Source organism: Hippoglossus hippoglossus, chromosome 15 (assembly GCF_009819705.1).
Source record: "Hippoglossus hippoglossus isolate fHipHip1 chromosome 15, fHipHip1.pri, whole genome shotgun sequence".
NCBI classification, from domain to species: domain Eukaryota; kingdom Metazoa; phylum Chordata; class Actinopteri; order Pleuronectiformes; family Pleuronectidae; genus Hippoglossus; species Hippoglossus hippoglossus.
The window spans coordinates 8388201-8412274 of NC_047165.1; the positions used below are offsets into that span (position 1 = coordinate 8388201).

Here is a 24074-nt window from a genome sequence, read left to right on the forward strand (position 1 = left end):
GAGAGAGAGAGAGAGAGAGCGAGAGAGAGAGAGAGAGAGAGAGGTGTGTATCAGTTTGCTTTTCCCTTTTTTCCTCCCTCTCGTTTTTGGAGTGAGGCGGAGCCTTTGCCCACTTCTCCCTCACACACACACACACACTCTCACACACTCTCACACACACACACACACACACACACACACACACACACACACGGATGAGACACCTCTCGCAGTTGTTGATGCAGACGGGACAGTGGGAATATTCTAGAAAGCAGATAGACATGGTGTTGTGACATTTTTCCCTTTAGCCTTTTTCTTTTCCTTCTGTCCCCTGTAACTTGGAGACTATAGCAAAACTTTAGCTGAACACACAACACACTGACACTTATCAGTTAGCCAACTGTGATCAGAGACCCGAAGAGATGTGTTCCAGACTTCTACAACTCTAGAATTGTGTGATTGTCCATATTATATGTTAGCAAAAATGATGATGAAAAAGATTAGCTTAACACAATAAGCTACCTTTAAGGTTTTCTCATTCCAGGCATGTTATGAGTTAGTAGTGCCTCAACAGTTTAGAGTTAGGAGGAATTATTACTAGCTAACGTTACAATTTCGTTAGCTACCAAACATGTGCTTATGTTATTCGGTTGTTAGTGTTATTAGCATTACTGTACGTGTCATGTGATCTAGTGTCAGGTCGAACGTCACGAAACTTGATTGTTATATCAACATATCTAATTGTCTTCAACATAAAAGTCCATCGATAATAATAAATGAGACTGTTATGTAAACTTAAATGTTTACATAGATATTTACATATGACGTTTTATGTAAACTACATATGTAAATTTACTTAAAAACTGGAAGTTAGGTTTTCACTTTGGCTCTCTGCTTGAATGTACTAACAGCTGGTAAATGCACCTCAAGGACCTCCTTTAATAAATTGTTAAACTAATAATGGATTTAGTCTATTTCTCACACAGATTATTACAGTAATTTGGACCATTGGGGAAACAAAATTTACACAAACTACTTAAATGAAAAATACTAACAAAAAGATTTGTTGGACAGAATTTATTTTTGGTTTAAGGGGGGGGGGGGGGGGGGTTGTGTTTAATGGACTTTAGTTTCAACACTCAACTGCATGTTGACTCAGTGCATTTTTTTCCCCCCTCATGCTACAGGTGCAGATAGCAGCGACTGCAGCTGTGCCTTGATGTCATGCTTAAAACATGCAATCTACTGCCCTCCCTTACGTTTAGTTCCAGTCTCAGTAAGTAAACCGGTTGTGGACCCTCCATTCATTCATATAACACATAACACGGCGCAGATGGCAGGGAGAGTCGTTGGATTTCCCGTCATTTCACTCTCTGCATAGTTTCCCAACACCTCCAGTGGTCCAGTGTATACATGGAGCTTTCCTCAAAGACAAATAAAGCAATAGATTAATCATTTACATAGCTTCTGTTGCTGTGAACTCTGTACCATCTAGTGTGTGGTCCCGGGCCTGGGGGCTCTTGGCCCTGTCCGAAGAGCATTTTTTCCCTGTGGCCATTTTGTCTCCCGCACAATGCAGCTACTGGGCATGAACCCAAACACTCCAGTCCAACGTCGGCCACCAGGGAACACCAACAGAAGCATATGTTTACTATGGCAAAACAGGGGATGGATGACAGGCCACTGAATAAAAATAAGCACATAGGCCCATTAAATACAAACCAAAAACAACAGTCAAACAGTAACAGGACAGTTTAAAGGTTTGGAACATTATTTAATATGCAAAATGACAAACATGTGTTGGTGTCCTAATTCACCAGATGAGTTTTTTTTATGTCCTTCTTCATGTCACTTTTAGAATAAGAACAGTTTAAAATCGGATTTGTTGCTTTAGATTTAATCCAATAAAAGGCTGTGTTTATATTACATTTTTGCTGGATTTCTTGTAGGTCAGAGGTTTTCCATTTTCTCCCTATTCCCATTTTTACACTTCTACTTAATTATGTGATAGAACAACACCAGAGAAGTGTCTTGAAAAGATATTGGAAATGTATTAAAAACATTTTCACCATTTCAACACTAAATAACAATACATCATGATCATTTTAATGGATGAATCTGGAGCCCCTGGCTGTGTTCGCATTCCCCCTTTTTGAAAACCACTGCTGCTTTAGTTTATTTCTCCCTGCACATTTAAAAGCGAAATACTATATTATTTACTGTATATTATAATCCAGAATGAAATACATGCAGTATGACTTACACTGTGTCCCACTGGCATACGAATCTGGTTAAACCAATACAATGCTGTGGATTATTAAATGTTCTTTATATCAGGGTTTGATAGTATGATTTGCTTTTTGTTTATACAGTAGTTGTTAGAGGATGACAGTCAACACACACACACACCCTCTAATCTTTCCACTGTACAGTGGGTATTTGAGAGGATCAGTAGTGTGCGACTGCATATTTCTGCAGAGAGACATTATTTCTTCCCTCAATTCCTTCTGGCAGAGATCTGAGTGTTTGACCTTTTTAAAATGCAAAGCGATTCTCCTACTCCAGAGAGTGAACGGGAGGCTCATGATTGTGCTACTAAATTTGAGGGACTTAATGCAGTAACTCACAGGGAGAGGAGAGCTGTTCTGCACCTGCCGAAGTCTTGACTTGGTTACGGGGATACAATAACACCTCCAAGGGTTATGTTAATCTTTAAAGACGGGTTATTCTTATGCTGCCCCACTCTTTGCTTCATTGGAATGAATATTTCACTGCAACCTTGAATCACACTCTCTCCCTTAAATCACTTTATTGCATATCATTTCCTTTTACTCGGTCTGTGTGCTCACCACAACACATAGGTCACTTGCCTTACAGTCTCTTAAAGCAAAATAAAACTGTGAAGATCTTCATTCAGACAGTCCGTTCATTCATCCATCTATTATTCAGTCAAATAATGCTACTACTCAGAATAACTCTGTGTAAATCACCATGGTAGATACCCCTGTAGCCACAGTACCTAGGATTTTATATTAATATTTAACATCACTTCACATCTTTCATCCTTTTTCTTTGAGGAGGAGAAGTGCCGTTAATTTATCATCAACATCACCAGCAGAACACTTATCATTATCAGCAGCAGAAAAGAAGAAGCGGATCATGTTAACGGAGACTTTAACATCTTACAACACACTCTACATACGGGATATTGTAATGAGCGGCTCATGGGAGTGTAATTTACATTCGGTAATAATGTCAGATTGTGAAGAGTGTGCCATCGCACTGTAAGTACCTCATCCACCAAGTGGGCACACAGTTCATCAGCATGTATTTTAACACAGCTTTTGAGATGGAACAATATGATTCAAACAATACCGCTCTGACCGCGCTCGCATCTAATTATACTCCAGCACATTATAAAGCCTCTGACACAGTCACAGCAGCCTGTAAAAGACACTGGTGCACTTTCTCTGCCTCCAATAGAATGCAAATGAGACAGATTTACCCCTTTGACTGGAGAATAAGTGTGAAAACAGTTAATTAGACTTGTTGTGAAGTCTCTGGATGTTTTTTTTTTTTTTGCTTCCTCCTACAGAAACAGAGCACCGTGAATGTTTATGTGAGACAAAGCAGTTTCCAAAGCTGACTACAATAAACTGTAGAGATGATGTGCAACGGAGCAAAATTCAAGCTAAATTGTCTGAAGCGTCACTTTGTTTCATTTGCCCTTGTCTCTCACAATTAGAGGACTGTCTCAAATGTGACTCGTTGACGTCATTTTTTATCAGGGTCCTGAAATAACAGCCTCCATTTCATTCAAGTAGGAGAGACCGCATGAAGAATCAGATTCTGTGCGGTGTGTATGTGTGTACGTGTACGTGTACGTGTACGTGTGTGTGTGTGTGGGGCCCAGCTCCTGATCTGTGAATTGGGACAGATCTATCATTTTACCTAATGAGATCAAATTGCTGTGATGTGGAGGTTGCGAAGGAGCAGAGCAAATGAGCTTGTAAAGTAGTGATGAAATACTTGGTAATATTTCCACAAATATGGAAAGCCAAAGTGAGACACTGCTGGAGCTAAGACGTGTGTTGCCTGTGCACTGTCGCCCCTTACTCTCCTAACACAAGATGAGGAGTCCAACTGATTCTGCTTGGCATTTAGGAAACATATTAAATACACATGGAATAACTGAAACCATTCCATTTGTTTCTAACTCGTTTTAGTACATTTTTGCTAATTAATCACAGCAAGGCTCACAAACTATGCGTGAAAAATGAATTCATCCCTGTATAAACTATTTTCTTGTTCTCTCTCGGGAGGGTTAGCTGAACAGACTGCTGCTTGAAGGTCTTTGTTTACAACCAACCTAATGTAATTATACTCACCACCTACACACAAATTAGCATGCAAACTGTGTCGGAGGTTTAAAAAAATACAGGGAGGAATGTGATTTTAGTGCAAGGATAGGTCTGCTCATCTGAGGCAACGTCTCAGTGCCTCGACGCCGCGATGCCAGGCGGCTAGACGGCACCGGTGCATCATGGGAGGCCGGAGCAGGACCGCGGCTAACAAGCTCCCAGAGTTAAACACGCATGTACAGTGCAGAGAGACGTTTCAGCATGGGGAGCGCTTATCTCCACTGAACAAACTGGAGGGATGGGAATGTTCTCAGGATATTATCATGTCCTCTGTGGAAATGAGATAGCCAGCCACCTTTATCGCCACCCTCAGACTCTGAAGGGCCCATGACCATTACAGGAACAAGGACCAATAGGCTGCCAGGGGACTCTAACCAACTGGCTGCCTGAAAGAAAAAAAGAAAAAACAGACTGCCTGGGAATTGGACGGATTGGAAGTTGAATGAGTGACAGGAGATTGGAAGGAGACTTGCTGTTGGCTAGTTAAACCCAGCCAAGGGAGTTTAGAGTAGCTATTTAGACAGGATGCTGAGAGCTAAAAAATTGACATGTAACTCATAAAGTCATACGTGAACCATGACACATTATCAAAAAGGATAAAAGAAGAGAAAAAAAATAAAATCTAAAGAAATCAGGGAAGCCGCATTTTAGTTATAATTGGCAAAAGGATCTTTGTGATATGTGATTTAACGGCAGCATCTCCATGGCAACTCTCCTTTCAAGTCCAAAATGAATAGGTAATAGACAAAAAAACGCACAACTTCGTAATGTCAGAATAGATGCCAAAAACTGACATGAGGAAAATAAAGGTAGATTCTTGTTTGACAAAAGTGATTTTGCTGTGCACACGACGGAGTGTCAAAACTGTACAGCAGCCTCAACACACACACACACACACACACACATACTTCTATCTTAGTGAGGACCCCCATTGACATAATGCATTCCCTAGCCCCTTAACTTAACCTTAGCCATCTCAAATCACCCTAACTTAAAACCAGGGGTTCGATGTGCCTGTGTGTGCTGCGTTTTAATACCAATCTAAAATAAACCTGATTTTAACCATAACAGTAAGTCTTAACATTCAAACAGCCATTTGAGGGCCGACCAAAATATCCTCACTATGCTCAAAATGGTCGTCTACACCCTCACAAACACACCCTTACTCTTCCCCTTTTCGATTAACCCAATTTACCTTATTTTACTGTCCTCATAAGGAAGACAGGTCCCAACAATGTGACTGTGTAAACCGATTTAGGTCCCCACAACATGAGTAATACCTGGACCACACACACACACACACAATGTACCATAGCAACACAAATCTTCCCTCTGTCGCTGTTATTTTGACTGTCTGGCAAATCCACCTCTTGTTTTCAAAGCATTTTTTTCTCCTGTCTAACAGGTGCAAAACCTCTCAACTCCGCACATCAAAGAGACACATGCACCTGCGAATAAATCACAGCAAATGGTAAGAATCCAGACTCGGGCCTCCCAACACCAAAGAGGTAGGATTCAAAGTGTCTGATTTAATATTCATGAAGTGCAGGGCTTTGGCGGCTGAATGCTTGTTTACGGAGATGTGTCTTTTGTCCTTGGGAGAAGGTTTGATATTCCACCAAGAAACTGTTATTTACAAACCGCGTGCTTGTGGTTTTGCCTCGACGTGATAAAACACATACATCCTCACCTAACACGGTGTGTATACACTGTACGTACACTACACACCCCCACATGTACTGACTTAGATTGACACACCGGTTCTCTCCTAAGAGGTTCTCACTCCCCTTGTGAAGTATTAAAAGCCGCATACTGCTCTTCCAGCAGAGCTAATGAGAGCTTGTGATTATGAAGTGTCGGTGGCTTCATGTGCGGAGGAGTTGTTCAAGTTGTGGCAAGTCCAGAGTGAAGAAGTGTCGTCTGAAAACTGCACCCACAGGGACAGAGGTGGCAGACAACCAGTAGACGCTATAGACGGAACCAAATCAAACACAGGCACTGGTGTGGCTCAGCAATAAACACTTCTTTCCTTCTTGTCAACACCTCTGCACCTCTTTAAAAAAGTGTTTTAGATGAATTTAAGTATTATCGGAACACAAAATTAATTTATTAACAGCTGTCCAGGCCTGTGTTTTGGTGTCATGTGGCAATGAAAGGGTTTAAATAGAGCAGGTAACCTAGAGCAGGTAACCAGGTGCATGTCTGACTCCAAGGTAAGCTTGGAGTCAGACATGCACCTGCATCCAAGAATCAGTTATTTTTGGTTGATGCGATGAGCGAGATCCTCTCATCACAAAGGACGGCTCCTCCACGGGGATGTCTCGCAGCTCTCGTCTCGCTGTATAAAACCTGTACTTCACCTTTTCAGAAACGAAACAACGCCTACAAGGTCGGCCCTGTATGTGGATCAGCTAATTACTACAGCTGAAAGAAAGCTTTTGAGATAAAAAAAAAGAAAGAAAAAAAGAACCATCTCCCCGATGAGTACTTAAAGAAAGAAAGCAGCTGGTCAGAACATACTCTAGGGAAAACATCAGCTATTGGAGTGGTTGAGGATACTTTTCACTTAAGTGCTTTTCTCTGAGCAGTGTTCGCTGTCATTCGCTCCCACGCTTCCTCCTCCTCCTCCTCTCGCAGGGTGGCACACATACACTCACACACATATCCCTCCCTTTCATCCCCAGGGGTGAAATAAACCCATGCATCATGACTCAATTCAGTCTTAATTTATTTCACATGGTCTAATTTAATGTCTTCGTGTTCATATGCAATGATTAAAAATAACCGGATTCTTTTTTTTAATAATTATTTACCCCCACGTTTCCCCTCCCTGATCATGCACATTACTCAGGGGTTTTGGTTGTTACATTTCTCACACAACTTGGCTGCAGAGCAACACAGTGGATTGTGATCAGCATTAACAATAACTCATGCAGGCCTGCTGCCCTCTGCTGGCTAAACTGTGATATCCCACCAGTCCAGATCCTACAGTGGACCCTGCGATAAACCCACTACAGTATTAATCAAAAATGATCATGTGCATCTACATAGGCAAAAAATAACAAGGTTTCACTTCAGGTAAATCTGTTTCCTCTGCTGAGAAATATTCTTTATTACGATCTAGCATTTACAACAGCAATCCGTCAAGGTGCAAGCACAACTGACTTTTAAAGGGGATGGGGAAATGGCACTCTGATTGGTTCATTGCACGTGACACTGGAAAACCCATCCATGATTGATTACGAGACTGATGGTGCACTCGTGTGGTGTTAATAATCAGAAAAATGTGTTCGTGACTGGAAAAATGTGTCTGTATGCCATCTCCAGTCAGGAAAACAACACAGAAAGTTGCCTTAAATTTTGGTACACAAGTCGCAGAGTTGCTGATGTCATCACTTATGAACCTGTTATACTTTTACAGTAAGCTCTACATAGGAGTCTGTCCATCTCACACAAGCACATAACTTTTAAGTCAATACAGACGTTTTTATGATTAACATGCACACATTAAATTATTCATATGCCTGTCACACCTGATTTGCTCTTTGTTATTATGCAAATAATTGAGTTTTTATTTAACAGCTGAACCATCCAACAACGTTCACCTGATTTCTAGTGCCTCAGACTGCACCAGACTGAACAAAGAAGTTGCTGAGGAACTGATGGCTGACTGCTTCTGCGGGGTCTCTTCGAGGTCATGGCGTCCAAACCACAGGAAGTGCTGCCCTGCCCGTGCTGAAGCTGCCTCTGCAGCCTTCTGCTTGTGGTTGCGGGTGAACCGGCTGTAGCCCGCTGGAAAAGCAGCAGTCGGCTTCACCGTGAAGTCTGTCTCGTAGGCTGAGACGTTCCCTCCAGTCTCTGATGTGCCGCTGTCAGCTCCATCGGGGCAGAGGCTGAAGTGAGAGTTTTGCTGCTTGCGTTCGTCGGGACACTTTCTCAGTCCCACACCCTGAAGTACACCAACATGGCAGAGAACAAATGTTTTCCTTTCAAGCTGTGATATGGTAATAGGTCAGAACATTTTGTTATGCTGTGTATTTCTCCTCATACTCACATAAGTGAAGACAGCAATGTTATCTTTTAAGGAATGCTTGTTGTCATGGTCTGAGAGTGGATACTCCCTGGATTCCTGTGAAGAAACACATGAAGAAAAAACTCAGACAGTAAAACAACTGAACACAGAAAAACTGAGAAGGCAGTTTTTCTTAATTTCTTTGATATGAAGTGCAAGGGCCATGACAGAAGTGTGTATCAAAGTGCAGTGATACAAAAGCTGATTATTTGTTCAAGTTTTAACTTGATGTTGTGATTAAAATAAAGAATTTCTTACCCATTTTCCACCAATGCTCATTGAAGAAGGTTTTTTTCCACCTTTTACCATTTTTATCGACTGAGTGATTTCACCAACGCACCGCACACATGCACGCACAGTTAAACTTAACTGAACAATGCACAACACTGGTCACTATGGAAACAGGCTCCAAACAAATAACCTGGACACTGAGCTCAATTTGTCACGGAGATGTGGAACTGGAATTCTGACAAAAACCAGCTTCCACTAATCAAATAAAAGGATAAATAGTTTAATTTGATTCACAAATCAAATCAGTCAGATAAAAGATAAAAGACAATAACAACGTAAGAAACTAGGCCGAATGAATAACCAGGATTTTTTATGTATAAAAAAGGCATATAATATGGCTTGGATGGATTAAAGATTAAAGTAAACATGATAGGGATCACAGGTAGAACATATAATTGGATCAAAGACTTTTTATTTGATAAGTTTATTCAAGTAAGAATTGGGGCCGCTTCATCAGGAAGGTATATGGTGGAATATGGTATTCCTCAGGGCAGTGTCATTGATCCAATATTGTTTTCCATTATGATCAATGTCACTAAGTTCAGGGTGACAATGGGTCGCTCTTTGCTAATGATGGAGCCTTGTGGAAAAGGGGAAGGAATGTTAAGAAAATGTCACTTCCAAGCACTTCACTTCAAAAATGTCACTTCACAGCAGCAAGGAGTTGCTTAGCCACAATCTTTGAGTATTTAGCGATAAAAGGTAGTTTTGAGATGGGTCTATAATTTTCTAAAATCATGTGATCGAGCCCAGGCTTTTTTAGAATTGGCTGAACACTAGCAGTTTTGAAGTAATCTGGAACATTACTGTTAAAGATTTATAGTAACCAGGGCACAAGTGTTTCCGTTACGTTGAATAAAAGCTTAATGGACGGGTGCCCATTGTCCCAACTAAGCTTTTATTCATTCGTATTGACGGATGAGTTCTGCACTTCAGCAATTGATGAGATTAAATTAATTCCATTTAAAATGTATTTAGTTGATTAAATAAAATCAAGTGTTTGAGAGTTACAAGAAAATGTATCTTTGATGGATGACAAAGTCAAGGAGGGATAATTCACTAAAACAAAAAGTTTAGTTACTTTATTTTTCACAACAATACATTACAATGACATATTCAATTTATCGACAACTTATGAAATATATAATATAATTTTACAACTTATATTGAACTTAAGAAGCTTTATTTTTTTATTTTTAATACAATTAGCTATTCTAAAATGTGTTCAAATGTAACTATTAAAGATCCTGGGTTAGGATTTTGCAAATAAACATTGGCTAACATTTTTGGAAATGGTACATGGTCAATAATACCAAGCACTGACTAATTCATGAATCACCTCAGATGGTGGGGGGTTTTAAAATTCTTCAGTGAGACGCGTCGACAAGTAATGATTTTTCTTTTTCCTGTTGTTGGAGGTGCTTCTTCAGCTGTTTGGCCAAACGTTGCCACCTGATGAAAAGCAGGAATCATGGACCACTTAATAAAATCTCCAAAACCGTGCTAACTCTTATTTTGAGATCACACATCCACCTCTCTTACCGTTCCTGTGCATCGTTGTTCTTATTCACCCTGTCAGCCTCCTCCCTCTTCTCCTCCATCCATCGCTGCAACAGTTCGTCTTTCTCTCTCCGAGCCTGCGTCAAAGTTTCCTTTAGTCCTTCCTGCTCCGCTCGCAGGGTGGCCAACTCTTTGGACTGACACTCCAAGGTGAATTCAAATTCTGAAAGGGTTGCCTTCAGGGTGTTGTTCCCTTTAGCCAGGGTACGTGCCTCTTGGCGGTATTGGGACACACTGAAATAGCAAAGTAATGAAATAATGATTTATTTTACCTCTAACCTTTTATTTAGACTGGCTTGACAATTACTTTGACTCATGTAGTTCTGTCATTATACAACATTTTTACGTCAAAACACACATTTATGAATAATTTTTCAAGATGACCATTTATGAATTCTTCAACATGATGTCTAATAGAGTAAAGGATTGTATCAAAGTTAGTAGGTTGGAGATGGAGGCTGAATTTCATATTTATATTTTATATTAACTTCCTTCCTTGCATTACAAATGTATCGGCCTGATAAGACAACACTGACTTTTTAGACTTTTTTAGGAGTTGAAACAATAAAATTAAACCTGTTCGCAAGGTAAATAATTTATGTCTGCAGGCCTTTTACTTTTTAAACATGTAACCGTCTTATATTTGATGTTTTTTCATTCTATCCACTCTCGACTTTGTGAAAATAATTTTCATACAGTGACTTAATGCCTAAATATGACCAAACAAACATTGGGGCATTACTTTCTGTTTCTGAAGATCATATTTTATGATGAATATGGTTTTCCATAACATACCGTGACTGCCAGTACTGCAGCTCAGCCTCTTTCAGATACAGGACGCTGGTCAGGTCAGAGACGGTCTGAGACAACTGGGGAGACAAAAGAACGAGTTGATTAGACTGTGGATAATGGAAGGAGCGATCAGTTCAAAGGTCAATGCCTGAACACACAGATGATAATGTGGTTCAATTTCTTTCTCTGCTGTAACTTCCTGGCTTTTAGATTATTTTACAAGTTTAAAACCACAAAAAGCTTTTTTCTGATGCATTTATTTAATTACAGGAAACTGATGTTGTTTGCACAGCTAAATATTGTTGATTCATATTATTTTATCCACCTTTTCTGACAGGTGCTCAGTCTCTCTCAGCTGCAGATGAAGGATTTTAGTGTTTTTTCCAGCTTCTACTCCATCTCGCTCAGAGCTGAAAAAAAAAGTTTTATAAATCAAGATGAACAAATGTTGGATAAAGTGGAATTCTGCATTTCTAACCTGTTAAACTGAACATCATCCAGGATTTGTTTGCGGATTTCAAAACGTTCCTCCAGCTGAGACACTAGAATGAAAACAAACACGTGCTCTTACGGTCTGAGACAGTGAGAGCATCGATGTAAAAAGCTGAGGAAGGAATAATGTTGATCTTACGTGTCGTAAAAACACCGACATGAGGCAGTTTCTCAGTTTGGTCTCTCTGCTGCAGTCGAGCACGCACGTGATTTTTCCAGTTGGCCATCTCTGCGGTCATGTGATCCGTCGTCTGTGTAAACCCGGTCAACCCCAGCCGCACTTCGAAAATTCGCGCGTCTATTCGTGATTTTACGCTAAATGTCAAATAGGCCGAAGACAAACGTTGACAATTAAAAGATAATTTGTTGTGGACGATTGATTTTATTTCCACACAAATATAACAAACATAATGAAATGGAATATCATATATATATATTTCTGAAAATTAAAGTCAAAGTTCACTACTTTCTGATTATTGGACTCAAAACTTATTTGAGGTGACACAGCTATTTCAACTCACTCTTGTTCATGTTGACCCCCACTGTATGCATGTCAAGTTTCAAAAGGTTTTACTGTACAGATATTGAGAAAATGAAAGACAAAGTTTGCTACTTTTTCATTATGGCACTCAAAACATGCTCACTTGCCTATTTTCTTCGCCAATGACATTTACCGTATGTGAACGAATAGACACGCATCAATTTTCAAAGTGCGGCTTACTTCACAAACGAAGGGCCACATGACCGCAGCTGTTCATTGCAGTAAACACTCACTTGTCCCCAAAATGGCTCCTCAACTGCAGGCCTGCGTCGTTTTTTGCTCTCACTTGACAACACACATGACTTTGTCGTGGTTAAACATGAACTGAGTGTTAACACAATTTCATTAGAATGGAAGTGAAAGGTCTGCAACAAAGTTTTCACAGCTCCTCCCAGTTCGGTTTAGATAGAGAGCTGCCTGACATTCCATCCACTGTGTTAACATAACACAACACATGACCACATTACAACACGACACAACATTACATAATATAACATAACATAACAGAACAGAACAGAACAGAACAGAACAGAACAGAACAGAACATGAGATGACATGACATGACACGACACGACACAACACGACACAACATAACATAACATAACATAACACAACACTTCATAACACAACGTAACATAATTCAAATACAGTAATTAACAAAATTGTGTAAAGTATTTACTTTATATGCTACTTGGTGCTTGTATTCAAATACTTTCTCACCTTCAGATTAAAATGTACTTTTTGATGTGAGATTAAAATTTACTTTTTGATCTGAGAGCTCTACTTATTCTGAAAAGTAACATTGTATAAACACAACACTTTTCCATAAATATAATGTATTGCTATGGATAAAAAAAACCAATGACCCTTGTAAAGTACATAATATAATCTTAAAAAACTAATTTTATAATCTGAATCTGCACTTTAGTTTGTATCTTAAGCTGCCAAACAAATACAATGCAGTATAAGTAGATGCACATTTTGAGCACAATGTAGTAATATTAGAATAAAATATAGAAGTAGAAAATGGAAATACTCCAGAAAAGTATCAAAATATTTCAATTAATTTCTTTCCACCACTGCAAATTAAATGTTTTAATCTCGACTTTAACTGACTTCAAACAAACTTTGTTATTGTTTTATTATATAATTTAAAAGAAGACAAGCACAAGCCAAGTCAGTGCATTTCAAAATAAAAGCCACCAGAACAGAATGTACTCAACTTTTCTAGAAAGAGCAGGAGCTGCCAACTCTTAGTACTTCCGGTTCATTGCCTTTATCACTACATCGCTCTGACTGAAACACATTGAGCGACATGAGCTTTATTTGACATCATTTAATGTTCAAATCTAATTTTTGTATTTTACTGTAGACTCGGGATGAATTCCGGTGGTTGACAGGGAACAGAGGAAGAGTTTTGAAGCTGAAACAGGAAGTTGTTGTTCACTTGGACCAACGTGTGCTCTGACAACAACAGATGGAGAGAGAGAAGCTACAGGCTAATTTAAACCTTTAAATACATTTAACTGAGCAACAGCAGCTTCTCATGTGAGTGTCATTTTATTCCAGTGTTGTATATTTACATCTTGTTTGGTTTTTTTCACAGCGCTACGGCTCAGCGATGTTATTTGGATTAGCTAGCCTGCCAAAGCTAGCATAGCAAACTAAAGCCATCACTAACACTTGATCGATACTGTTGTCCTTGTCCGTCCTCCATCTCATGTCTCCTCCGTGACAACATGTGCAGGCTGGCGGGTTGTTGAGGGATCAGCTGGATCCACGGTGCTGTGTCCGGTATGAGCTCTGGGGACAGGGAGCCTGGGAGCCCCTGGGACAATGTGAAGGAAGAGCCCACCTGCTCAGGTGAAAACAGCAAACATGTAAGTAACAGAAACATGCTTCAATGATCTAACATGACAATCTAACTAGCTTTATATGGGTTAGTTAATGTTGTGTGTGGATTCATAAAGTCACTGTCACCTTTAGTGTCAAATCCATTTACACAACTGCCAACGGTCAAAGCCGGATTAAGCTCCTGAAGGGGCCCGGGGCTAATATTTCTCAAGGGGCCCCTTTAGACCCCCTTCAGACCTGGTGTATATATATATATATTCTCTTAGCTGTGTGAATGCAAATCATGACTAACAATCCTCCGCACATCCTTTTCCTGCCTGTTTGCACTTTACTTTATTTCGAAAATGTGAACTGATACACACGGTGCAATAACTACCTTTGAATGTATATAGTCTCAGTTTTGTATTGTATTGTTTTTGACTTTTTTTTTTATAGTAAGCTCTCTTTTACCTTTCTTTTATATTTATTTTAATTTTGCTGAGCTGACCAGTTTCTTCTTGTCCAATACGCTTGTCCAACCCGCTACAGTTCCCCATTAAACAATTTTTTTCCCCACACATTCTGACACAACTGTATTGCCAGACTTGCTAAAAACAACATAATTTGGTCAGTAAGTAAAGTGGGGAAGTAGAATTTTATTTAAGATTTTGACAGTTTTTTGCAACGATCATGGCCTCCTACAGGGATGATACTGTCTGTCAAGGGGTGCAAATTTCCAACAACTGCATATACATTTTACACGTGGAAACCATGGACAATGTTTTGCACCATGTGAAAAACCTGAAATACTGTCTGTGTTCTCTGATCTATCTAAGTCATGATGTTTTTATTTTGTAGGAGTCGGCAATATGCTCAGGCAGCACTGAAATTAAGAGCTGTGCCGTGGTGAAGTACTCAGCCGCCCCTCCACCGACCAGCTATGCCTTGCTGCAGGAGAAGACCGACCTTAAGCTGCCTCCCGCCAACTGGCTGAGAGAAAACCCTCAGCTGGGCAGCGCGGGAACCACCGTACTAGGCTCCAGCAGCAAGAGCAAGCCTTTTTCTAGGTATAACATCCTGAATAATACTATTACTACAACTGCTATGTATTACACTAATGTGAGGCTGTTGTGATCTGAAAAGTTACAGAATGCAGTGTGTGCTGCTGAACTGTTTTGAATTATATAATAATATAATGTTTTGACCACTCTATTTGTTTCAATAAGGCAACACTAAGTATTATAAACACCTCTGGTTATTCAGTCAAAGTCATAGATTAAATTAGAGGCTCAACGCGTCATGCTTTGTGCTCTGCTTAATTGTGGAAACCTGCTGGGCAGATGGCCTCTGTTGATGGTCAGAACGCACTCATGAAGACTGATTGTTACTCACTGCTCTATTGACTTCACGCGTTCTACATTTTTTCAATAACTTTACAAAACTATGACTGGAAAACTTCTCGCTGCATATCTGATAGCAGAGAATCATTGTGATTATCAGTGGATAAACCATGGATACTGATAAATCGTTCATGAGTCTGACCTTTATCCATATTACCATTTGCAAACACTGTTGTGAATAAGTTCCTTTTCTTCTTTTGTAGTTTTGGGATGGCCTACGAATTCATTGACTGCATCGGGGACGATGTTGACGTGGTGTCAGACTCTGAGGTTTGTGGAGCCGCTCCAGCGCTGACATTTGTTTCTGAAACATGTTCATACAGCTGTCGTTAACATTGTTTTCTGTCAAATTCAGAACATCAAGAAGCTTTTGAAAATTCCCTACAGCAAGTCTCACGTCAGCATGGCCGTTCACCGCGTCGGGAGGACCCTGCTTTTGGACGACCTGGACATTCAAGAGCTCTTCATGAAGTCTTCTCAGGTAGAGCAGGGTTTTTCTTTTACAAGTCAACGAAACATCCTTACTAGGATTGTTGTTCCATGTTTTAAAAAAATGTCTTCATGACAGTATGAGGTTAAAGTGATTTTATTTTCCTGCTACGTGTGTTTTTGTAGACCGGAGACTGGACGTGGCTAAAAGAGTTTTACCAGCGGCTAATAGATGAGAAGTGGCAGAGGAAGAAGAAGAGTAAAGAGCACTGGTATCAGAGAGCCATCCTGTCAAAGTTCCTCTACTACAGGTGAGTTATCTCTTTACATTGGGTGTAAGTTTACACTTCTTCTTGTGCATCTCTCTTTGCCTTGCTCTGTCAACACTACGGCTCTAACACTGTGTTTCTTGCAGTATAAATGGTGATGGAGCTGCAGAGCCTGTACCAGACAACCTGAATGAAGGGGAGGTGGAGAACGAGGCAGAGGAGTTCAGCTCTACATGGCCCACCTCCTTCACCAGCACGCCGTCTGAAGCAGAAGAGTCAGACACTGCCAAGCAGGTCCGAAGAAATCTCTGAGAAATGTGAAATAATGTTGGGAAAGGTCTCAAAAAGATATCATTAAAAATACAATCAAGGTCTGAAAAACCTAATCACTGAAAAGAATTAAGTAGGGAATTAATAAGGATTTAATCCGTTGTGCCTCCACAATTTTTCTGTACTTAATGTGATGAAGGGTTTAAGCAAATAACTAACCAGCGTTTTTTTGACTTAGTGGCTCTTAGGTGAGTGGTAAGCTGATAACTGTGTGAGATGTTGGTTTGCACTACTTACACTGACAGTGTTGCTTCTATAAAACATGTAGGAAAGCGTTTCTTTGGACAGCAACTTTGCTCTGGGCCAAGTGACGGCTGTACTCAAAGAGCAAAACCTCCCAACTCTGTTCAACGAGGGGGAAAACAGTCAGGTAACACAAACGTTTACAACCTTCTTTCAATGGTATTTATGACCAGAGGTGGTAGCTTATGGTTAATATATCATTTGATGTTGTTTGTTCGACAGGGTTTAAGAAACGACTTTGTGCGAAACATCATGTGGACGTTCGAGGATATCCACATGCTGGTCGGATCCAACATGCCTATCTTCGGAGGTGGTCGTTATCCTGCCGTCAGTCTGAGACTCAGGTTGGAATTAGTTTGTTCTGATTCAGGATCTGAAATAAATGTTCACATAGAGAGAAAATAAGAATTTTAATTATATAACATGTCTGCGTCAACAAGATACTGAACATTTTCATAAAATATGGCTGTATAATGGATGTGGTGACACACAGTACGTCTCTGCACAGTGATGATAGATGCTGGGAATTGTTGTTAGTAGGTCAGGTTTTAATTAGTTTGAGCTGAACTGTAAAGATAATACATCCAATTAATAATAATAATAATTCCTTCTTCCCCTCTGTCTCTGTGTTTTTCAGGGACAACAATAAACCAATCAACATTCTGACAGGTATCGACTACTGGCTCGACAATCTGATGTGCAATGTCCCCGAACTGGTCATGTGTTTTCACGTCAATGGCATCGTTCAGGTGAATTGCTGCTGCCTTTTGTCCAGTGTTGTTATTATCCAAGTAATTATTGCCAAAGATGATGTTTCATTGTATAATCTGAAAATGTTTTGATGGCAGTGAACATTTTTTAAAGGTTCTATATTTTACAATTTTCTGTTTCATTTGAGTTTAAAAATCCATAATAAATTATGGGTTTAAGTACCAAAGACTGTGTAGTCTTAGGGCCTGTTTATTTAAAAAAAACGTATTTCATTGTTTTGTGGTTTTCCCTACAGAAATACGAGATGATAAAGACAGAGGACATCCCTCATCTGGAGAACTCGAATTTCTCCACGAGGGTTGTGAAAGACATCGCCCAAAATATTCTTTCCTTCCTAAAGTCCAACTGCACCAAAGAGGGTCACACCTACTGGCTTTTTAAAGGTGGGAGACAAACAAACAGGAATTCTTCAGTCTGATCACTATGTGCCTGTGTTTCTCGATGTTATCTAATTTTAACTTTTTGAACCCACAGCCAGTGGGAGTGACATCGTGAAGCTTTATGATCTTACTACCCTGTGTGAGGAGGCTGAAGAAGGGAAATGTCAGAATCCCTTCACTCTCCCTGTGGCTGTGTTACTATACAGGTAAGAATCTTATAAAGACTCAGCATTAGAGCATCTTTGTTCTACAAGATTCCTGCAGCCGTGACTTCTATTGGAAAAGTAGTTAAATTTGAAGCGTTAAAGTCCAGGGCTGAAAAATGTCCTCATATCCAAAAAGAGATTCATAGAAAGCTTGAGGCCGAATCTATAAATGTATTGTTGGACTTCAGGTTTAGTCAAATCCTCAAAAGGTTTGTGAAAGTTAACATTATTTGAGTCAGTTTAAGTAGCAAGAAATTTGTTGTTTCAATATATAATAAATGCAAAATATTTTAAAATAGTATATAAATTAAAATGTCCATTTAAAGGGCAACCCTTGTAAAACACAACATCGTTTGCAGGTTAGATGTGTTTTAATCAGACATGTATAGAATTCAGTAAAGTGTGTAATCTGTAATGGATTCTCGTCTGTTGTGTGTTTTGTTGTGCAGAGTGGCCAGCAACCTAATGCTGAAGGCGAGACAGAACAGGAAGCACTATGGCACAGTCCGAACGCTGCTCTTAAACTGCGTCAAACTTCTGGATCAGGAGAGACATCCGCAGGTAAGAAGAAATTCTATGTTACAATAAGACAGAGGTGGCAATTTATATTTAGACGGCAGAGAAAGTAGAAAGTGCAACTCTTTGACTGAACCTGATCCCCTCTCGTCTATCTGCTCAGATCACCGCCTCCGCCCACTACATGCTGTCAGAGCTGTTCCAGCTCGACGAGCCCCCTGAGGAAGGAGGAGAGTCGCTCCGGGCCGGCGGCTCCGAGGACAGCTACAGCGACGAAGACAGGGAGGAAGACGAGGAGGCAGAGTTGACGGAGGACAGTGATGAGAATGGCTCCTACAGCAACTGCTCCAACCCACAGGATGACAGTAAAGCTGTGGCTGTTATTCGCTCTGTAAGGGAGCTGTCTGTGCCGGAGAAATACAAATCTACCCACCAGATCAGAGTGAGCGCTTCTACACATGTTTTTCTTGCTCTTTCCATCACACAGACCTACAGGGAGAGAGTGGAGGAAAAAAAAGTGAAAGAAGCTAATTTTATCTTTTCAAATCTCTGCAGCCAAGTGGAGCTTTCCCCGTTTCTCAAGACAAGGAGGAGCGATGCAGACACGTCCTGAGCTACGTACTAAAGGCAAGTCGCCGCATGATGTTTACATACAACACTGATAATGTGATGTGTCACCTACCAGTTAATAAACGCTGTGATACACAACACAGGGCCTGAAGGCAGTGGATGGAAGCATAAAGAAGGAGAGCGACCTCCCAGCCGCGGACCCCAACACACCAATCCCTCTCAAATATGAAGACAGAAATGCTATTGGAGCCTGCGCCTCCGAGAAAGGCATCTCTCTTCTTCTTGAGACAGGTCAGTTCTCAGTCCTTTTTACTAACTGATGTAATACCGCATAATAAAACAGTGAATATGGAAGTGTTATGTCATACACTGTCTTCTTACTTTCTTACAAACGGGCTATGATCATGTGTGTGTCAGCAGCGGGGCCAGTGCAGGGCGACCAGAAGCACCTGACGCGCTCGGGGATGATCCCTGGCTCGTGGCAGCACCACATGAAGCTGCAGCTCTTCCTCAAAGCCTCCAAGGCCTACTTTGTCCTGTCTGATGCCGCCACCAACTTACTGAAGTACGGCCGAGCTTTGCGCTACATCAAGCTATCTCTGCAGTGCTACGGTACGGTTGTTTAACTTCAATTTAAGTTGTTTTCTTTCATTCTTTCCTTGTTTGATCTCTTTCTAGCAGCCTAAATAATGTTTTCACAAAGCAAATATTAATCTAAAAACCGAATGATAAAACAGATCAGGTCCTTTCACTAGATTGTGCATGAAACTGCTCCATAACTTTCCAAATTATGTGCAGCATAATTATAACAAAGTCATTCAAACTTCAATTTATCTTTCCATCACCTTCTGCGGTTTTCCTCCAGATGCCTATTGCTCAGTGAGCGGTACGCAGCACTCACAGGTGCTGCAGTTCCACAGCCAGTGTCTGTCTCTGTGTGGAGACATCCAGCTGATGTTGGCCCAGAACGCCAACAACAGAGCCGCTTACCTTGAGGAGTACAGCTACCAGACCAAAGAGGACCAGGAGATCCTGCACAGCCTGAACAGAGAGAGCAGCTGCCAAGGTCACTCACTGAAGACAATCATACACAACACACAATGTCCAGCTCTGTTGCCTGATTTATTAAAACTAGGGGTAAAGGCCATTTCATTTGTCAATCGTATCCTTCTCTACCCTTCAGCCTTCAACATGGCAGCAGACCTGTCGATGGACCCGGAGTACCAGCTGTTTGTCAGCAGTAAATGTTACGAGGCAGCATATGAACTGCTCATCTCAGAGGCTTTGAAAGATCAGGAGTCAGATCAACTGGCTCAGTTGCTCAGACGGCTGGGAAACATCCGCAATGAGATGGGAGTGTACTACATGAACCAGGCAGCAGCCATGCAGACTGAGAAAGAAGGTTTGTCGGGTAGAAGTTGAAACTCTTAACAATGACAGTGACCGATATCCCAGAGTAATAGGGACAGCTTGCTTTCCACTGCACTCAGATCAGTAAAGAAATACGGACTAAAACACAACTTTAAAAACTGATCACTCTTACTTGTGTCTCTGTCCGTGTTGCTGTGTCTAATCAGGTTTATCTTTCTCCCTCCCCAGTAAAGAAGTCTGTGTCCGTAGCAGAACAGGAGATGTGGAAAAAAAGTTTTTCCTACTTTGAGAAAGGTATGAAGGACTTTGAAGCCATCAGGGACAGCACCAACTCGGCCTTGCTGCTGTGTAACACTGGCCGACTGATGAGAATCTGCGCTCAGGCTCACTGCGCCGTCTCTGGCGACCAGAGCCGAGGGGAGTTCTCACCTGAAGAGGCACTCTACTACAACAAGGTGCCACGTCAAACACTTATCGTCTTAATTATTATTTATTCCTTTGCAATCTTGCTGATCTTTTTATTTTTCGTCTTACTTTATCTTGGACTTTTTTATCTTATTTGAACCCAGGCCATAGATTACTACTTGCGGGCTATAAGGTCACTGGCAAACCGAGCAAACCACCCACTAGTGTGGGACAGTGTAAACTGGGAGCTGTCCACTACCTACTTCACCCTGGCTACACTTCTGCAGGACTACGCCCCACTGTCCAGGAAGGCCCAGGAGCAGGTGCCTGTTTTAACAGATATTCACATTTTGATTATCAGTCTCTTTTCTTCAAATCACTAGATCAGTGATTACCATCTTTCTGTTTCTATCATGTGTTTTTCCCAGATTGAGCGAGAGGTGACGGAGGCGATGATGAAATCCCTGAAGTACTGTGACCTCCAGACTGAGTCGGCTCGTCAGCCGCTCTACCAGTACAGAGCTGCCACCATCCACCACCGCCTGGCCTCTATGTACCACAGCTGCTTCCGCAACCAGGTGGCAAATCGTGAAAAGAAATCGTATTTATTCTGAATATCTGTTTGCTTTTCGTACCAAACACTCGTATGTCTTGGCTCACTCTTTTGATATAGACATTTGTTTGATCATGCTTAAAGAAAAAGGAACCACAGACTGACTGGAATAGAATTGCTGGTGATGCCTCAGTATAATGCACACTGACGGATGTCTGTGTTCCTGGCTCTAATTGTGTGACAGGTGGGAGACGAACACTTGAGGAAGCAGCATCGGAGCCTGGCAGAGCTTCACTACAGCAAAGCTGTTTGTTTATTCCTCAGCCTCAAAGATGCGCCCTGTGAGCTGCTCCGCACGCTCCTGGAGAGGGTGGCCTTCGCTGAGTTCACAATGGCAGGTGAGAAAACAGCCTATTTTCCCATCTCCTTTTTATTAATAAAAACACGACACAAAAAAAATCTGAAACACCGAACAAACAAAATGACAAAAAAGTGAGACAGCCTTATAGCAACACAAACAATTTATGATCCAGCCCAAGGAACCTAAAAAAGTAAAAAAAACATTAAAGGATACAAGAAGAAACTGTTGATTATATTCCATATATCACTAGGGTAGCTATTACCAAAACAAATATTAAATGCATGTGTCATTCATGTGTTACATATATTCAGCCTCAATGAACCGTTCTCACCTTTCCTAGTATTTTTAATACTTATTCTAAATTGATGAATTTTGAAGGAAACCACCTCAAAGAAAAAATGTCCTCTTGATTTCATAGAAAATCAAATAAATAATTCCACAGAGAAAAAAGCGCTCTGTTGCGTTGCTCATCTTTTTGAAGAAGAACCTCAGTAATGTTCAGTCCACAGCCTCCTGCAGTGATGTTTCACATCCTGTTTCCACAGGTCAGAGCAGCAGCGGGGCGAAGCTGAAGAGCCTGACTGGAGCTCTGGAGATCATGACAGAAAGTCGTCATGCTTTCCAGCTCATTCACAACGAGCTGGAGGAGGAGGAGGAGCAGGTCGAGGTCAGTTTTCTTGGGACATGCTCTCTCGTGCTTATTCATCTTCACAAAGCTTTGCTCTGTTGTCCTCTCTCCAACACGCACTGTCCCATTGACCTTTCCTTCTCCGTCTCTCCTCGTGCTGCAGCCGAGTGAACCACAGGCTGCGGACTCGGCTCAGTCTCCTGATGTGGCCACCGGTCCCACCTCAGGACTGAACCTCCAGGAAGTGATGAAGTTAATCGGCGTGTTCGAGCCGAGCTTCTCCTTCCTGCTGCTGCAGCTCATCAAACTGATGACGACATTGAAACGGAAACCAAGGTGAGCGAGAATCCAAGAACTCTTATTCTACATCCAGCTCTGTTTACATCGAACATCCTTAATACCTTCACTATGCTCACTCCTGTGTGTTTACAGCAATAAAGATGAGGAGCTGTTGAAAACGTATAAGAATGTCTACTCCAAGCTGCTGCGAGCGGAAAAAAACGCACCTCTCCTCAGCCGGGTCAGCGTCTACAAAGACCTGCTGCAGCAGCTGACCCCGCAAACAGGAAGTGACGACACAGGCACACCTTCATGATGACGAGGAGGACACTCTAGACTTTGACGCTGCTCCCCCACACCTTGCTGGACACCCAAACTGAATTCTTGGGAACACTTGACAACTGTCTTCACAAAAAACTGACATCAGTATTAACGGACTCATCCTGAGGCAACTGTCTGACTCTGAATAACAGTTTCAAAGCTAATTTCACCTCCTGCGCCTTATAAACAAGTTCATCTTTTTATAACACTTGCATCGAAGGTTTTGAATTGTTCATTTTTTTGTTGAAAATTCAAAATGTGTTATTTAATTGTCTTTATTGCTTACGCAGTTGTGATTCACCGTTAAACCTTCTCTCTGTTGGATTTGTTGAGTGCATCCGCCATTAGTAAAATTTCAAATTACACATAACTACTACATACAGGGCTTAAAAATACATATATCGTTCGGCAAAGGCTCAGAAAAAAATAATACATTTCACTATAATTGTTATATTTGATATTCAGTAACACAAGTAATGCTGTGAAAAAGGTGTGGTTGAAGTTTGACAAATTGAAATAAGCTCAAAGTAGTTATTTGCTTTCCAAAAAAGAAATGTGCAATACTTTGGCAACATCCAATGCAAACTGAAGAGTTTGTCCACATGGCTGTTTGTATGTATGTATAAATGTGAGTTTATATCAGCATGGTTTGCTGTGACATGGAAATAAAAGGTTTTTAAATTTTATGTGATGAAATTCTGTAGATCTTCTGTCCCCCTCATGATTTTGACCCCCGTTCAGACCTGGTAACAACATCCGTCCTCAGTGATTCAAGTTCAGCTCTGATCGCACTCAAATGCCTCCTGAGATCCGATCACAAAAATCCCATTCGGAGGTGGCAACATTCTTTAGCTGTGTGAACGCAAATGCATCCTGGGCCAAATATGTATTTGTATTTTTATGTTTTTTTTAAAATTTACATATTTGTATGCATCTCAGTGTCAATATATTGATTTGTACTTTTCTTAAAAGGGTTAACATCTTCATAGCAGAGCTGCGCATTCATTGATTAATTCAGTCAGTCCTTTCTGCTCACTTTCACTCTTTCACACACACACAAA

The 24074-nt window shown here is 40.9% G+C and overlaps 3 protein-coding genes and 1 long non-coding RNA gene across 6 annotated transcripts; 2 read left to right on the forward strand and 2 right to left on the reverse strand.

The window, feature by feature from the left end:
* Positions 1 to 109: 109 nt before the first annotated feature.
* On the forward strand, positions 110 to 8224 carry LOC117775589. 2 transcript variants are annotated; one of them, XR_004616293.1, is made up of 4 exons: positions 110 to 263; positions 1167 to 1255; positions 5806 to 5871; positions 8095 to 8224. It is a non-coding gene; the product is annotated as an uncharacterized LOC117775589 (long non-coding RNA). The 2 variants fall into 2 exon arrangements; XR_004616292.1 differs by having other exon boundaries at positions 7983 to 8099.
* Positions 7202 to 14877, reverse strand: tex36 (testis expressed 36). The gene is given in 4 exon segments (XM_034608901.1): positions 7202 to 8349; positions 8455 to 9298; positions 14229 to 14231; positions 14866 to 14877. Coding segments are annotated over 2 exon segments (675 nt in total). The 5' UTR covers positions 8782 to 9298; positions 14229 to 14231; positions 14866 to 14877; the 3' UTR covers positions 7202 to 8001.
* On the reverse strand, positions 9678 to 12539 carry si:ch1073-143l10.2 (autophagy-related protein 16-1). The gene is made up of 7 exons (XM_034608900.1): positions 12329 to 12539; positions 11747 to 11858; positions 11594 to 11657; positions 11441 to 11525; positions 11119 to 11192; positions 10306 to 10557; positions 9678 to 10215 (listed from the first exon to the last, which is right to left on the reverse strand). Exons 1-7 carry the CDS (start codon positions 12347 to 12349, stop codon positions 10131 to 10133), a joined length of 693 nt encoding a protein of 230 aa, XP_034464791.1. The 5' UTR covers positions 12350 to 12539; the 3' UTR covers positions 9678 to 10130.
* Positions 13398 to 23699, forward strand: edrf1 (erythroid differentiation regulatory factor 1). Of its 2 annotated transcripts, none has more exons than XM_034608883.1 (26): positions 13398 to 13696; positions 13896 to 14028; positions 14840 to 15048; positions 15585 to 15651; positions 15737 to 15862; positions 15997 to 16121; positions 16226 to 16373; positions 16678 to 16779; positions 16875 to 16996; positions 17290 to 17401; positions 17659 to 17806; positions 17898 to 18009; positions 18459 to 18570; positions 18689 to 18967; positions 19081 to 19152; positions 19239 to 19386; positions 19516 to 19707; positions 19961 to 20161; positions 20279 to 20497; positions 20695 to 20921; positions 21036 to 21194; positions 21300 to 21449; positions 21669 to 21822; positions 22331 to 22452; positions 22577 to 22749; positions 22846 to 23699. In XM_034608883.1, the coding sequence occupies exons 2-26, from the start codon at positions 13945 to 13947 to the stop codon at positions 23006 to 23008; spliced, it is 3726 nt and encodes a 1241-aa protein (XP_034464774.1). In that variant the 5' UTR covers positions 13398 to 13696; positions 13896 to 13944; the 3' UTR covers positions 23009 to 23699. The 2 variants fall into 2 exon arrangements, with proteins under 2 accessions (XP_034464774.1, XP_034464773.1); XM_034608882.1 differs by having other exon boundaries at positions 13430 to 13696; positions 19513 to 19707.
* Positions 23700 to 24074: the final 375 nt, after the last annotated feature.

Excerpts from the sequence above, each read along its gene's own strand:
- edrf1 (XM_034608882.1), top strand. The coding sequence starts at position 13,945 with ATGAGCTCTGGGGACAGGGAGCCTGGGAGCCCCTGGGACAATGTGAAG. Across the intron at positions 18,968-19,080 it reads AATCTACCCACCAGATCAGA|CCAAGTGGAGCTTTCCCCGT; the intron begins GTGAGCGCTTCT and ends AAATCTCTGCAG. Across the intron at positions 21,195-21,299 it reads CCAGGAAGGCCCAGGAGCAG|ATTGAGCGAGAGGTGACGGA; the intron begins GTGCCTGTTTTA and ends TGTTTTTCCCAG.
- si:ch1073-143l10.2 (XM_034608900.1), bottom strand. The coding sequence starts at position 12,349 with ATGTGGCCCTTCGTTTGTGAA. Across the intron at positions 11,859-12,328 it reads TGTGGCCCTTCGTTTGTGAA|ACGACGGATCACATGACCGC; the intron begins GTAAGCCGCACT and ends GGGTTTACACAG. Across the intron at positions 10,216-10,305 it reads AACAACGATGCACAGGAACG|GTGGCAACGTTTGGCCAAAC; the intron begins GTAAGAGAGGTG and ends GCTTTTCATCAG.